Here is a 16,797-nt window from a genome sequence, read left to right on the forward strand (position 1 = left end):
TAATAATTACACATAGAGAATTGATTTGATAAAATAACAGTCTTCACATTTAATTATAGTCACAGACCGACATTCTTTACTTTCACACAAGTATAAAAATTGGGTACTTTTTCCACCACTGGAATTCACAATTAAGATGGTCTTCATCGTGCTTCCCCCGCGGAGAGAGAAAATTGTATCATTTATGCTGCTGCTGCTCTTGCTTTTCACAAGAGTGGTGCATGTAGCTTGTTGTTGTTGTCGTCCAATCACGAGTCATCAAAGGCTACAATCATAGAGCTAGAGCCATGTGGCAAGTTATTAGGAGACATCTACACTACCGTTTGGGGTCACTTAGAAACGTCCTTGTTTTCTATGAAAACATACATGAAATTAGTTGCAAAATGAATAGGATTTGTAGTAAAGACGTTGACAAGGTTATAAATTATGATTTTTTATTTAAATAATAATTGTGTCCTTCAAACTGCTTTCGTCAAAGAATCCTCCATTTGCAGCAATTACAGCCTTGCAGACCTCCGGCATTCTAGTTGTCAATTTGTCAAGGTAATCTGAAGAGATTTCATCCCATGCTTCCTGAAGCAACTCCCACAAGTTGGATTGGCTTTATGGGCACTTTTTACGTACCATACGGTCAAGCTGCTCCCAAAACAGCTTAACCTCTTGAAGCTAGGGGGCACTATTTTTATGTTTGGAAAAATAATGTTCCCAAAGTAAACGGCCTATTTCTCAGGACCAGATGCTAGAATATGCATATAATTGACAGATGATAGAAAACACTCTAAAGTTTCCAAAACTGTCAAAATATTGTCTGTGAGTATAACAGAACTGATATTGCAGGCGAAACCCTGAGAAAAATCAAACCAGGAGGTGACTTCTATTTTGAAAACTCCATGTTTCATAGCCTCCCATTGCTCCATTTAAAGGGATATCAACCAGATTCCTTTTCCTATCGCTTCCTCAAGATGTCAACAGTCTTCAGACATAGTTTCAGGTTTTTATTTTGAAAAATGAGCCAGAACGATAACATCGTGTCAAGTGGTCACATGAGTTTTGATCGCGCAACAGAGTTTGGATAGGTATTGCTTTTCCCTCTCCTACTGTGAAAGACATTTGCAGTTGATATATTATCGATTATATATTTTAAAAACAACCTGAGGATTGATTATAAAAAGCATTTGACATGTTTCTTTGGACATTACGGGTATTATTTGGAATTTGTCTGCGTTGTCGTGGATTTCTGAACATAATGTGCCAAACAAACGGAGGTATTTTGGATATAAAAATAATCTTTATGGAACAAAAGGAACATTTGTTGTGTATCGTGAGTGAAAACATCTGAAGGTCATCAAAGGTAAACAATTAATTGGATTGCTTTTCTGATTTTCGTGACCAAGCTACCTGATGCTAAGTGTACTTAATGTTTTGTCTTGCAATCGATAAACTTACACAAATGCTTGGATTGCTTTCTCTGTAAATCATAATTTCAAAATCTGAGACGACAGGTGGATTAACAAAAGGCTAAGCTGTGTTTTGCAATATTGCACTTGCGATTTCATGAATATGAATATTTTTAGTAATATTATTTAACTGAGGCGCTATGCTATTCAGGGGTTGCTGATGACAATTATTCCGCTTAAGGGATGGGTAGCGTCGAGAAGTTAATAGGGTTGAGATCCGGTGACTGTGCTGGCCACTCCATTATAGACAGAATACCAGCTGACCTCTTCTTCCCTAAATAATTATTGCATAGTTTGGAGCTGTGCTTTGGGTCATTGTCCGGTTGTAGGAGGAAATAGGCTCCAATTAAGCGCCGTCCACAGGGCTTATTTTAGTTTATTTTATTTAACCAGGTAGGCCAGTTGAGAACAAGTTCTCATTTACAACTGCGACCTGGCTAGCATTAACACTGCAGTGATAAATGTGCAGATGATGATGTGCAAGTAGAGATAACGGGGTGCAAATGAGCAAGAGGATAAATAACAATATGGGGATGAGGTAGTTGGGTGTGATATTTACAGATTGGCTGTGTAAAGGTGCAGTGATCAGTAAGCTGCTCTGACAGCTGATGCTTAAAGTTAGAGAGGGAGATATAAGACTCCAGCTTCAGTGATTTTGCAATTCACTCCAGTCATTGGCAGCAGAGAACTGGAAGGAAAGGCAGCCAAAGGAAGTGTTGGCTTTGGGGATGACCAGTGAGATATACCTGCTGGAGCACCTGCTATGGGTGGGTGTTGTTATGGTGACCAGTGAATTGAGATAAGGTGGGGCTTTACCTAGCAAAGACTAATAGATGACCTGGAGCCAGTGGGTTTGGCGACGAATATGAAGTGAGGGCCAGCCAACGAGATAGACTACATCCAGTTTGCTGAGTAGAGTGTTGGAGGCTACTTTGTAAATGACATCGCTGAAGTCAAGGATTGGTAGAACAGTCAGTTTTACGAGGGTATGTTTGGCAGCATGAGTGAAGGAGGCTTTGTTGCGAAATAGGAAGCTGATTCTAGATTTAATTTTGGATTGGAGATGCTTGATGTGAGTCTGGAAGGAGAGTTTACAGTCTAACCAGACACCTAGGTATTTGTAGTTGTCCACATACACTAAGTCAGAACAGTCCAGAGTAGTGATGCTAGTCGGGTGGGCGGGTGCAGGCAACAATCGGTTGAAGAGCATGCATTTAGTTTTATTAGCATTTAAAAGCTAATAAAAAGAAGGGCCAGAGTTCTACAGAATGGTGTCGTCTGCGTAGAGGTGGATCAGAGAATCACCAAGGCTATTGAGTCTGCCGATAAGAATGAGATGATTGACAGAGTCGAAAGCCTTGGCCAGGTCGATGAAGACGGCTGCACAGTACTGTCTCTTATCGATGGCGGTTAGGATATCGTTTAGGACCTTGAGCGTGACTGAGGTGCACCCATGACCAGCTCAGAAACCAGATTGCATAGTGGAGAAGGTACGGTGGGATTCGAAATGGTTGGTGATCTGTTTGTTAATTTGGCTGTCGAAGATTTTAGAAAGGCAGGGCAGGAAAGATATAGGTCTATAACAGTTTGGGTCTAGAGTGTCTCCCCCTTTGAAGAGAGTGATGACCACGGCCACTTTCCAATCTTTGGGGATCTCAGACGATACGAAAGAGAGGTTGAACAGCCTAGTAATAGGGGTGGCAACAATTTCGGCTGATAATTTTAGAAAGAGAGGGTACAGATTGCCCAGCTGATTTGTAGGGATCCAGATTTTGCAGTTCTTTCAGAACATCAGCTGTCTGGATTTGGGTGAAGGAGAAGCAGTGGGGGGCTTGGGCAAGTTGCTGCAGGGGGTGCTGAGCTGTTGGCCGGGGTAGGGGTAGCCAGGTGGAAAGCAGGGAGGAGGATTCTAATGTTAACATGCATGAAACCAAGGCTTTTACAGTTACAGAAGTCAACAAATGAGAGCCCCTGGAGAATGGGAGTGGTGCTGGGGGCTGCAGGGCCTGGGTTAACCTCTACATCACCAGACGAACAGAGGAGAAGTAGGATAAGAGTACGGCTAAAGGCTATAAGAACTGGTCGTCTAGTGCGTTCGGAACAGAGAGTAAAAGGAGCAGATTTCTGGGCGCGGAAAAATAGATTCAAGGCATAATGTACAGACAAGGTATGGTAGGATGTGAGTACAGTGGAGGTAAACCTAGGCATTGAGTGACGATGAGAGCGGTTTTGTCTCAAGAGTCACCAGTTAAGCCAGGTGAGGTCATTGCATGTTTGGGGAGTGGAACAAAAGGGCTATCTAAGGCATATTGGGCAGGGCTAGGGGCTCTACAGTGAAATATGATAATAGTCACTAACCAAAACAGCAATAGACAAAGCATTTTGACATTAGGGAGAGTCATGTGTAGCCGAGTGATCATAGGTTCCAATAAGTAGCACTAGATGAGTCAGGGAGCCAATTCTGTAGTCGCTGCAACGCTAGGCGAGCTGGAGACACGGCGATTCAGACAGCTAGCGGGCCAAGGCTAGCTGATGGGCATCCATTGACGTTGCAGCGGAAGAGCCTGTTGAAACCACCTCGGACAGTTACGTCGGCAGACCAGTCGTGATGGATCGGCGGGGCTCCGTGTCGGCAGTAAAGGGTCCAGGCCAATTGGCAAAAGAGGTATTGTAGCCCAATAATTGGCTGGTGGATGTTTTTGGCTAGCTGGGAGATGGGCCTAGCTTGAGGCTAGCTCCAGGCTAACTAGTGCTTGCTTCAGAACAGAGACGTTAGTGAGGAGTAGCCACTCGGATAGCAGCTAGCTAGCTGCGATGATCCGGTGTAAAGGTTCAGTGCTTGCAGTCGGAATCCGGAGATGTGATATAGAAAAAGCAGTCCAATATGCTCTGGGTTGATAACGCGCTGTGCAGACTGACAGGAATTGACCGGGTTGAGGCTGGCTAATGTCCGAGTTAACGGCGAGGACGGCTAGTAGTGGCTAACTGACTATTAGCTAGTAGCTAGTTAACTAGCTAGCTTCTGAAGGGGGTTCTGGTTCTAAAGTATAAAAATAGCAGATCCGTACCACATTGGGTGAGGCGGGTTGCAGGAGTGTATATTCAGTCCATAGATAGAAAGTGAGATTAAAATATATCTGAAGAAATTGATGTATACACGGGAAAAGACAAGAACACACGCCCGACTGCTAGGCCATCTTGGATAAGTGGGCATGCATTGCAAAATGGAATGATAGCCTTTCTTCTTCAATATCCCTTTTACCCTGTACAAATCTCCCACTTTACCACCACCAAAGCACCCCAAACCATCACATTACCTCCACCATGCTTGACAGATGGGGTCAAGCACTTCTCCAGCATCTTTTCATTTTTTCTGTGTCTCACAAATGTTCTTCTTTGTGATCTGAACACTGCAAACTTAGATTTGTCCATAACACTTTTTTCCAATCTTCCTTTGTCCAGTGTCTGTGTTTTTTTGCCCATCTTAATCTTTTATTTTTATTGGCCAGTCTGAGATAAGGGCTTTTTCTTTGCAACTCTGCCTAGAAGGCCAGCATCCCGGAGTTGACGTTGAGACTGGTGTTTTGCAGGTACTATTTAATAAAGCTGCCAGTTGAGGATCTGTGAGGGGTCTGTTTCTCAAACTAGACACTCTAATGTAATTGTCCTCTTGCTCAGTTGTGCACCGTGGCCTCCCACACCTCTTTCTATTCTGGTTAGGGCCAGAATAGAAAGAGTTTCTTGCCAATTTCTCGCACGGAATAGCCTTAATTTCTCAGAAAAATAATAGACTGACAAGTTTCAGAAGAAAGTGCTTTGTTTCTGGCCGTTTTGAGCCTGTAATTGAACCCACAAATGCTGATGCTCCAGATACTCAACTAGTCTAAAGAAGGCCAGTTGTTTTTTGTTTTTTTATTTCACCTTTATTTGTTAACCAGGTAGGCTAGTTGAGAACAAGTTCTCATTTACAACTGCGACCTGGCCAAGATAAAGCATAGCAGTGTGAACAGACAACACAGAGTTACACATGGAGTAAACAATTAACAAGTCAATAACACAGTAGAAAAAAAGAAAAAAAAGAGAGTCTATATACATTGTGTGCAAAAGGCATGAGGAGGTAGGCAGATAATTACAATTTTGCAGATTAACACTGGAGTGATAAATGATCAGATGGTCATGTACAGGTAGAGATACTGGTGTGCAAAAGAGCAGAAAAGTAAATAAATATAAACAGTATGGGGATGAGGTAGGTAAATTGGGTGGGCTATTTACCGATAGACTATGTACAGCTGCAGCGATCGGTTAGCTGCACAGATAGCAGATGTTTGAAGTTGGTGAGGGAGATAAAAGTCTTATTGCTTCTTAACTCAGCAGAAAAGTTTTCAGCTGTGCTAACATAATTGCAAAAGGGGTTTCTAATGATCAATTAGCCTTTTAAAATGATAAACTTGGATTAGCTAACACAATGTGCCATTGGAACACAGAAGTGATGGTTGCTGATAATGGGCCTCTGTATACCTATGTAGATATTCCATTAAAAAAATCTGCCGTTTCCAGCTACAATAGTCATTTACAGCATTAACAATGTCTACACTGTATTTCTGATCAAGTTGATGTTTTTTTTGTGGACAAAAAAAATTGACATTTCTTTCAAAAACACAGACATTTCTAAGTGACCCCAAACTTTTGAACCGAAGTGTACTTTAACCTATGGAAGATGGAATTGAAATGGCAGAACTAAAAGTTAAATGAGGACAGGCTACAACACCAAGAAAAAGTATAAGTAATTTCAACCAGACCAGGCACGCGCTTGCACCATGTTACATGCTGACCCCACCACTTGCGCTACATGGGAATTTACACATACATGTTGAGTTGAGTTTGAGTTTATTAGATTTTTACAGGGACAGTGCACATTAATCAACGTTTCAGTAAAAGTGCCTGTTTTAGCCAGCCGGCTAATTTTCAACCGCAGTCCCTGAGCAGGTTATTAAAAACAATTGCAATATTAATATGCAATCATTGAGTAGTGTGCACACACAGAGCAACATAGGACAAGCAAGTCATAGCATACAGACAGAGCAACATAGGACAAGCAAGACATAGCATACAGACAGAGCAACATAGGACAAGCAAGACGTAGCATACAGACAGAGCAACATAGAACAAAAAGCAGCAAGACAAAATTTGGAAAAGCAACAAAAGTGTTTCCACATCTCACAAGCTACAGACAACAGACAACCTGGAAAGCGGCAATACACAGCTAGGGATTATGATTACAAATCTGATTGACCTTTCTTTAGCCATGTATTCATACATTTTGTGAAAGTGTGATTGGTGGTGCAGTTGTGTGTGTCTGATGGCAGTGTATTCCAGACATGGGAAGCTCTAATTTACTAAAGGTGCTTTTCCTTAAGGGAACTATACAGTCACCTCTCATGGCAGACCTTGTGGATCTGCTGCCATATGTTTGGGTTTTCTGTTTAACAAAAATACTGAGTGGAGGGGGAGCCAGGCCATTTAGGATCTTGAATACAAGACATGCGTCGGTGTATTGCACAAGATTTTCCCAACTCGGGAGCTCATGTTTTCTGAGGATATAACAGTGATGTTGACTATTGGGCTTCCTATCAAGCACTTTGAGAGCCTGTTTGTAGACAGACTGAATAGGTTTTAATGTTGTACAGCAAGCTTGGGCCCAACTAGTCAAGCAGTATGTTTATTGGGGGAGTATCATAGATTTGAAGTACAGTTTTGCTAACTCTGTAGTCAAACAATTTCGTATAAATCGGAAATTAGCTAGTTTGAATTTGGTTATCTGAATTACCTTTTTCACATGCTTTTTAAAAGAGAGGTTGGAGTATTGTCAAGTATTGTTTACAGACAGATTATTTCACTCATAATTCATTGTATCACAATTCCAGTGGGTCAGAAGTTTACATACACTAAGTTGACTGTGCCTTTAAACAGCTTGGAAAATTCCAGAAAATTATGTCATGGCTTTAGAAGCTTCTGATAAGCTAATTGACATCAATTAGTTGATAGAATAATTTATATTTTGAAGCAACATCTCAAGACATCAGTTAGGAAGTTAAAGCATACTTCGAAAGTTATGGCAAAATGGCTTAAGGACAACAAAGTCAAGGTATTAGAGTGGCCATCACAAAGCCCTGATCTCAATCCTATAGAAAATTGTGGGCAGACTTGAAAAAGTGTGTGCAGCAAGGAGGCCTACAAACCTGACTCAGTTACACCAGCTCTGTCAGGAGGAATGGGCCAAAATTCACCCAAATTATTGTGGGAAGCTTGTGGAAGGCTACCCCGAAACGTTTGACCAAAGTTAAACAATTTAAAGGCAATGCTACCAAATACTAATTGAGTGTATGTAAACTTCTGACCCACTGGGAATGTGATGAAAGAAATAAAAGCTGAAATAAATCATTCACTCTACTATTATTCTGACATGTCACACTCTTAAAATAAAGTGGTGATCCTAACTGACCTAAGACAGGGAATTTTTACTAGGATTAAATGTCAGGAATTGTGAAAAACTGAGTTTAAATGTATTTGGCTAAGGTGTATGTAAACTTCTGACTTCAACTGTATGTGCTTTTAATACAATAGGTAGAATAATGCATACAAAGCAGAAAAACGACCATTTCCAATACAGCCCTACGAAGCAAAAAGGCAGTAACTGCTCATTTGGTCTAAAATGAGTTAATATAATTTTTTCTACATTAAATACATGGTTAATCATGTGGACAAGTATCCTGCCTCTATTGTATTGTGTTCTGGAGAAAATGTGGGTTATGTTAGCAGTAATTGCATAAAGTTACTCTAAAACCAAGGTAAATATAAGCCATTTTTTTCAGTTCCACGCTATGAGCATTTACTGCCTTTTTACTTGGTAGGGCAGAATAATCTGCAGGACAACAAAAATATTTTCATCTCAAATTTGTCTGTCTGACCGCCCACTTACAACCGCAACATGAAAAATGCTGACCACACTGCAGTGATCTCTGTCGGGACCCGCAGCCCTCTACCTGAGGTTATTCGGCATGCAAAATGACTTGCAGATCAATGACTGTCAACACAGTTACATGCAGTTCGACACTCAAAGAGAGGACAAATCAGTTGTCAAAAAATAAGAGGTATTTTCGAAAGGTAAAAAAAAATACAATATGAGCCCCCCAAAAAATGTGAACCGGCTATTCATAACATTTAAATCGATTTTCTGACCAATGCATGCTACATTTGAATCGTTTTGGTGTCCGCAGACTGATGTACTTGTATCTTAAACATTTGAATCAAGGACCAAAGTGTTTTTTTTAACATCCCTAATAAATGGCTCCTAGCTTCCATTGCATAGGCTACTTTCTGTCCCTAACCCTAACCCTGAAACGAAATAATATCAAAACAAAATATAAATGTTTTTATAAAACATAACTGAATAAAAACCAGTAAAGTGGATCTAAAAAACCATTTGGGACAGCGTCACAGAGAGGTGAATGGTAGATGTAAAATGAATTGGTGAAATTCTTACAGGTTGACATAAAACCTTCTGTCAGGCTGTTTGTATCCACAAGGCCTCAGGTTTACTAGCCTGGCTGATGTGACTCACCTGTTACACAGTGAGGGAGAGTTGTGACACAGTGGTTTGGACAGGAATTTGTTTGTTGGTGCAATATTCGCGCAAAAATGTGAGTTCTCTCAAATGTGAATTTTTCCTGGGGCGATTTGAAAATTCAACAGTCGTTTTGAAAGGGGGCAGTGCTCTGGGGCTGTCCATTTAAGTGAGAAAGACACAGAGGAGAACCAATCAGTAAAAAAGCACGGCATCGTACCGACAAAATCAAAACAGCCTTTCCAGACTCTGAAGTCCGGAGGACTTCGAGTTTGGTGTCAGCCAGACTACAGGTTTGCCACCAGTGATGAGGAACCTTTGAAAGCTCCTTCAAATCCCGACAACCTGCCTACTCGACCCAATCCCCCTTCTCCAGGCCATCTCTGGAGACCTTCTCCCATTCTTCACTTCTCCTCATCAACTCATCCCTGACAACTGGCTGCGCTCGCCTCCTCAAGGAACCAACACTCTACCCCTCTGACATAAAAAAAACAATGGACTAGAAACTATTTTTTTCTTTTCTTTCCAAAACACTTGAGCATGCGGTCTCTCTCGTTATCTCACTCAGCATAATTTTCTTGACTCTAACCAGTCAAGCTTCAAGGCGGCTCACTAAACTGAGACCGCTCTCCACTATGTCACAGAGGCTCTCCGCTCTGCCAAAGCTGACTCTGTCCTATGTTCTCATCCTCCTAGATCTATCCTCTGCCTTCGACACCGTGAACCATCAGATCCTCCTCTCCGCCCTCTCAGGGTTGGGCGGATCAGGCTCTGCACACTCCTGGATTGCATCCTACCTGGCAGGTTGCTTCTACCAGGTGACGTGGAGAGAATCTGTGTCTGCACCCTGTGCGCTCACTACTGGTGTACCTTGGCATGACCCCGGACAACACCCTGTCATTCTCTGCAAACATCAAAGCAGTGACCCGCTCCTGTAGGTTCATGCTCTACAACATCTTGGCCATCCCACCCTTACGGGAGGGACGCTTCTGCTCAGCCCAGTCAAAGCTCTTCTCTGTCCTGGCACACCAACGGTGGAACAAGCTTCGCCCTAAAGTCAGGACAGGGGAGTCCCTGTCCATCTTTCGAAAACGTCTGAAACCCTACCTCATTGAAGAGAATGTTAAATAACCCTCACAGCGCCCCCTGGTTTAAAAGTAGTACATAGAAGCAATAGGGTGCCGTTTGGGACGCAGACACTGTAAAATTGCATTACACTGCACAGTTCCAGAAATAACATTCCTTAGCATGCAACATTACCCTTCCAATTCATTAAGGCCTGAGCTGTGATAACAAACAAAGAGCTATAGACGCCAACACAGGGGTTCCACCTCACCGGGGTTCCACCTCACTGGGCCTCAAAGAACTCCAGTTACACATACGCCACACAGACAGAGGAGGACAGATAGCCTTGGGACAATGGGCTATTTGAAGAGGAGGTGGAAGAAGAGACGGAGGAAGAGGTAGAGGAGAGGGAGGGGGAATGGAGGGAGAAGGCGTAAACAAGGTAAAAAGGAGGTTAGAGGACGGGTGTCTACCGGGACTTGTTGGTGAGAAGTTCAGCGTCATAGTACCACTCCACAGTGGGCTCTGGGACAGCGGTGAACTGACAGTGGAAGACAGCCTCCTCATTCTTCAGGACAACCTGGTCCATTGGAGTCACTACTGGCCGGGGGAAACTCTTATCTGAGAGAAAGAGACAGAGAGATAGACACATCACTACATCTGTGGGCATCAGTCCATAAAAACACAACACACACAATACATGCACAATCATGCCGCACAGATGCACACGCATCACAGACACATGCAAAACACCCACACTCACACATGCAAAACACGCACATACACACATTTCATACCAGGTTTTACTCAACGTTGCTAACAGCAGTGTGAGGTAGGCAGGGGGCCTTCAGGAGGTTCAGGATGTCAACACCTCTTGGCCCAGGGAGACGTAATGAGGGCAGTAAGCACATTCCATAACTAGGCTCACGGCAAAACCATGACAGGGCACCCCCCCCTACATCCCAAGAACCACACAGGCCATTCTCCCCTATCTTCTCCGCCCTATACCAATAGGTCCTTTGATAAATTAAATGAATCTTGTAATTGTTAGAAAGATTCCAGAATGTCTTCTTTGATTAGTTGATGGTCACACTGTAATTAAAGGCAGGCCCAGATTCTAAACCCTGTTTTTACCATCAGGCCCTAATGGTCTTACGTCAGTTAGCACAACATTCGTTTAGGGACTGCGGATCGTGTTGCAAGACAACGGGGCCTAACAGGGCATCCTCTCTCCCCTCCTCCACCACCAGAACTTGTCTGCCAGCCAAACACACCCACTCTCCAGGCCCTGTTTCGGGCTGCAGCTGGCTTGGCGTGCCCAGTGAGGTGTCAGAGTCACAGGGTTTACCTCTAAACACCTAGCCACAGCTTAGGTCAGAAAGTGCAGACTGCAGCGCTTTAAATATGATTCTGGACATTCGTGTCTAATGCCCCTAATCCAGGTCTAATGGATAAGGCTCTTCAGATTTCACAGCCATAAAGAGATGTGGGTGCCAGAAACCCCATTAGCGTGTTCTAAACAGAGCAAAGCTGAACGCTAACTGGGCAGAGCAGCACACACCTGGGGCAGACCTTGATTCAAATACTATTTGAAATGTTTGCTTAAGCCTGCCTTAAGAGTGCCAGGTGGACAGTGTTTGGGCATTTGGGAATTTTGTTATTGGTTACATTGCAACAAGCAAGCTCAGTCCAGCGTGATTTCAAACATTATTTGAACCCTAGGTTTGAACTTGTGCCACCCACAATGTGAGCAGGCCATACTGTACTTAGGGACCTGTCCAAAGCTGTCTGTCAACTATTCATTCATACTAATCTGATGTGCGTGCGGTGTGGTGTGTCTATGCGTGCATGCGTGTGTGTAAGCAGAGCAGGTGGCTAATCGGAGTGAAGATCAGGTTCCTTCCATAGATGTGCTGAGTACTCTATTTTGTGTGGTGATGTACTCCGGGGCACATTTCTATACACACATACTGTGTGATGAGCAAAAATGTATACAGAAACCAGGACAAAAATACAGGGACTCGCACTGTGAAATTGTGCTTATTGAAATAGAACAGAATCACCAAAAATTTAACATACCAGTTAAATGGAATTTCGGGGAATAAACTGAGGAAGCTAATGTTTACATGTACAGTACCTTTACAATAAGTGGATTTGTGTGATTTATAGTGCATGTGAGAGAGTGGCTGTGGCTACTTACATAACTTACATAACGGTAGGCCCTGTAGTAATCACATTACAGGCTCTCTCTTCACACTAACTGTCCACAGCTACACATGCAGAACAAATCTCATAGTGCCGCCAGGCCTCTAACAGGCCTATCAGGTGACGAAACACACCATGACAGGTGTGAAAATATTTATGAAAAGTGGAAAATATGCTAACACGCCATTCCTTTTCTTTTGTTTTATTAACGTCACACTGTTGCCTGGCTCAACAGAGCAGCAGGCACACTGTGTGTGTGTGTGGTTCTTTTGAATACCATGCTGCAAAGGTAGGAACGAGAAAATGCAACTCAGTAATGGGGCCAAATTGCCAGGTGGCCCAAGTGTGTGCGATGTCAACAAAGGGAACAAAATTATGAAGCGGCATTTACTGAGAAGCAGAGCCCACACACACATATACTAAAACACACACAGGATAAACGTGCAGATAAAAAAAGATGCATGCACGCGCACGCACACACACACACACACACACACACACACATGTAGATGCTGCCTCTGGCTGGACCAAATCCCCCACCCACACATACCTATGATGTTGAGGGTGAAATTGGCGTTGCTGCACACATGGCCGGCTGCATTCTTGGCACAGCAGTAGTACAGGCCGTTGTCGTCGGGGCTGGCGCTCTTGAAGGTGAGGGTGCGCTCTTTGTTGTTGATTTGATGGGTCTTCTCTGTCAACCTCATCCCATCCCGAAACCACTGGCACGTAGGCCTGAGGGGGAAGGAGAATAGAGGAGGCAGTTCAGTGGAAAGTAAAAATCCATGTTGGATATTACAATACACATACTGTAATATGCAGTTGAAGTCGGAAGTTTACATACACCTTAGCCAAGTACATTTATACTCAGTTTTTCACATTTCCTGAAATTTAATCCTAATAGAAATCCCCTGTCTTAGGTCAGTTAGGATCACCACTTTATTTTAAGAATGTGAAATGTCACAATAATAGTAGAGAGAATGATTATTTCAGCTTTTATTTATTTCATCACATTCCCAGTGGGTCAGACGTTTACATACACTCTCAATTAGTATTTGGTAGCATTGCCTTTAAATTGTTTAACTTTGGTCAAACGTTTCGGGGTAGCCTTCCACAAGCTTCCCACAATAAGTTGGGTGAATTTTGGCCCATTCCTCCTGACAGAGCTGGTGTAACTGAGTCAGGGTTGTAGGCCTCCTTGCTCACACACGCCTTTTCAGTTCTGCCCACAAATGTTCTGTAGGTTTGAGGTCAGGGCTTTGTGATGGCCACTCTTTGTTGTCCTTGAACCATTTGCCACAACTTTGGAAGTATGCTTGGGGTCATTACCATTTGGAAGACCCATTTGCGACCAAGCGTTAACTTCCTGACTGATGCCTTGAGATGTGTTTCAATATATCTCCATCATTTTCCATCCTCATGATGCTATCTATTTTGTGAAGTGCACCAGACCCTCCTGCAGCAAAGCACCCCCACAACATGATGCTGCCACCCCCGTGCTTCATGGTTGGTGGAGTGCTGCAGAGATGGATGTCCTTCTGGAAGGTTCTCCCATCTCTACAGAGGTACTCTAGAGATCTGTCAGAGTGACCATCATGTTCTTGGTCACCTCCTGGACCAAGGCCCTTCTCCCCCGATTGCTCAGTTTGGTCGGGCAGCCAGCTCTAGGAAGAGTCGTGGTAGTTCAAAACTTCTTCCATTTAAGAATGATGGAGGCCACTGTGTTCTTGGGGACCTACAATGCTGCAGAAATATTTTGGTACCCTTCCTCAGATCTGTGCCTCAATATAATCCTGTCTCGGAGCTCTACGGACAATTCCTTAGACCTCATGGCTTGGTTTTTGCTCTGACATGCACTGTCAACTGTGGGACCTTATATAGACAGGTGTGTGCCTTTCCAAATCATGTCCAATCAATTTAATTTACCACAGCTGGACTCCAATCATGTTGTAGAAACATCTCAAGGATGATCAATGGAAACAGGATGCACCAGAGCTCAATTTCAAGTCTCATAACAAAAGGTCAAAATAGTTCTGTAAATAAAGTATCTGTTTTCTATTTTTAATAAATTTGCGAAAATTTCTAAGAACCTGTTTTCACTTTGTCATTATGGGTTATTGTTTGTAGATTGCTGAGGAACATTTTTTATTTAATACATTTTAGAATTAAGGCTGTAACGTAACAAAATGTGGAAAAAGTCAAGGGGTCTGAATACTTTCCGAAGCACTGTACATGCACCCCTTGAATTCTGAATTCAAGGTAAAGGAAAAGAGGTGGAAGGGCTCACCGTGGGTGTCCGTCAATGTGGCACCGCAATGTCACTGGTGCAGAACTCTCGATCTCCGCCTCCGTGGTTGGCTCCTTCAGGGTCACACCTCCACTTTCCAACCCTGTTAAAGGGGGAGGGGGAGGGAGAGAGAGAGAATGACACAGAGAGAGAGAGAGCGCGCATGACAGAGTTTGAGAGAGAGAGAGAGAGAGAGAGAATTCAGTTCAGAAACAGTTTGTGTTGCAGCGAGGAGAGAGCAGAAAATAGGGAGAAAGAGCAGAGAGAGAAGAGGGAGAGAGGATGAGAGGGACAGGATGAAAATTTAGATAAGTGATATTCTTATGCTGCGTCACTTCTCATGAAACACACTGTAACACAGTATCCAGGCTAACTGTGATGTTAATGGTAGCAGCCACACTGAGAAAAGTTCCTTTGCAGTTTTGACCCAATTCCAATATATAAGGAAAATTCAACAAAAATAGCACATATCTGTCATTATATCAGATTAATCCACCATACTGGCATGTATCTATGATGTATGATTAAATGAGACTGGCAGATTCTAGTGAAGCATGGCTAAACTTCCCTCACAGCTCTTTTTTTATTTAACCTTCATCTAACCAGGGGAGTCAGTAGAGATTGACAGCATGAAGCAGTGAGGATCTCCCTCACGGATCCATTCCCACTGAAGTGTAACCAATTGATTTTCATAATGATAGCGCTTATTAGTCTTTGATTCTCCCCTGCTGTGTTGTGTGACAGCCTGCTTCCCAATGGGAACAGGGTTCTGGTCAAAAGTAGTGCACTATATAGGGAATATAGGATTCCATTTGGGATGCAACCTCTATATTGGCACTAACTGAGCGTGTAGACTATGCTCATTCATATAATGGTATATACAGTAATACGTGCCTTCATACATCCTTAAATGTATGCATTTGACGTAATGAGGGCACATCCATTTAGCCAGTGTGTGTGTGTGTGTGTGTGTGTGTGTGTGTGTGTGTGTTAGTAGCAAGGCTCAAGTCACGCCCACCTGAGGATACAGCACGGTTCAGCTTTCATTTGGCTGTGTTGGCAAAATGGATAAGATTTGTCAACTATTTGTAAATTCACAGACTGCTTTCAAAATAGAAACGGACAATATTCATACCACTACTTGAGCAAAACACATTTTATCTTGGACTTTACTATCGAGAGAAGTGTGAAACGATGTCTCAAAAGGATGGGGGTATCGTCAGAAATCGTAGACAGGCAACGAGATGAAAAGAAAGAAGAGAAAATGATATACCTACAGTAAGTGTTCCCCTTCGTTGGATAGAAAATGTTTGATCATGATTAGATGTTTTGTAAACCTGGGATCATCAACTAGATTCAGCCGCGGGCCGATTCTTTCTTGAGTGGATCGCCGGGGGGGGGCAAGAACATAATTACAGATCACTTGTAGACCGCAATTTGACCCCAAGAATCGCAAACAGATATAAGATTTGATCAAAACATAATAATTTCAAACCGTCCTTACAGTTGAAGTCAGAAGTTTACATACACCTTAGCCAAATACAATAAAACTCAGTTTTTCACAATTCCTGACATTTAATCCTGATGTCTTGAGATGTTGCTTCAATATATCCACATCATTTCCCCTCATGATGCCATCTATGTTGTGAAGTGCACCCTCCTGCAGCAAAGCACCCCCACAATATTATCCTGCCACCCCCATGCTTCATGGTTGGGATGGTGTTCTTTGGCTTGCAAGCCTCCCCCTTTTTCCTCCAAACATAACAATGGTCATTATGGCCAAACAGTTCTATTTTTGTTTCATCAGACCAGAGTACGATCTTTGTCCCCATGTGCAGCTGCAAACTGTAGTCTGTTTTTTTCATGGCGGTTTTGCTGAGTGGCCTTTCAGGTTATGTCGATATAGGACTTGTTTTTACTGTGGATATAGATACTTTTGTACCTGTTTCCTCCAGCATCTTCACAAGGTCCTTTGCTGTTGTTCTGGGATTGATTTGCACTTTTCGCACCAAAGTACGTTCATCTAGGAGACAGAACGCGTCTCCTTCCTGAGCGGTATGATCGCTGTGTGGTCCCATGGTGTTTATACTTGCGTACTATTGTTTGTACAGATGAACGTGGTACCTTCAGGCGTTTGGAAATTGCTCCCAAGGATGAAC

General features: G+C 42.9%; 1 protein-coding gene across 1 annotated transcript in view; it reads right to left on the reverse strand.

Annotated features, from left to right (window-relative positions):
- Positions 1–16,797, reverse strand: part of ptk7b (protein tyrosine kinase 7b) — a 202,039-nt gene that overhangs the window by 49,232 nt on the left and 136,010 nt on the right. Inside the window, exons 3-5 of the mRNA XM_020481357.2 lie at positions 14,639–14,741; positions 12,902–13,086; positions 10,620–10,767 (exon numbers count right to left, since the gene is read on the reverse strand). Coding sequence (XP_020336946.1) covers positions 10,620–10,767; positions 12,902–13,086; positions 14,639–14,741 — 436 coding nt within the window. The remainder of the gene's footprint in view (positions 1–10,619; positions 10,768–12,901; positions 13,087–14,638; positions 14,742–16,797) is intronic.

The sequence above is a fragment of the Oncorhynchus kisutch genome, linkage group LG4 (genome assembly GCF_002021735.2).
Source record: "Oncorhynchus kisutch isolate 150728-3 linkage group LG4, Okis_V2, whole genome shotgun sequence".
Taxonomy (NCBI): Eukaryota; Metazoa; Chordata; class Actinopteri; order Salmoniformes; family Salmonidae; genus Oncorhynchus; species Oncorhynchus kisutch.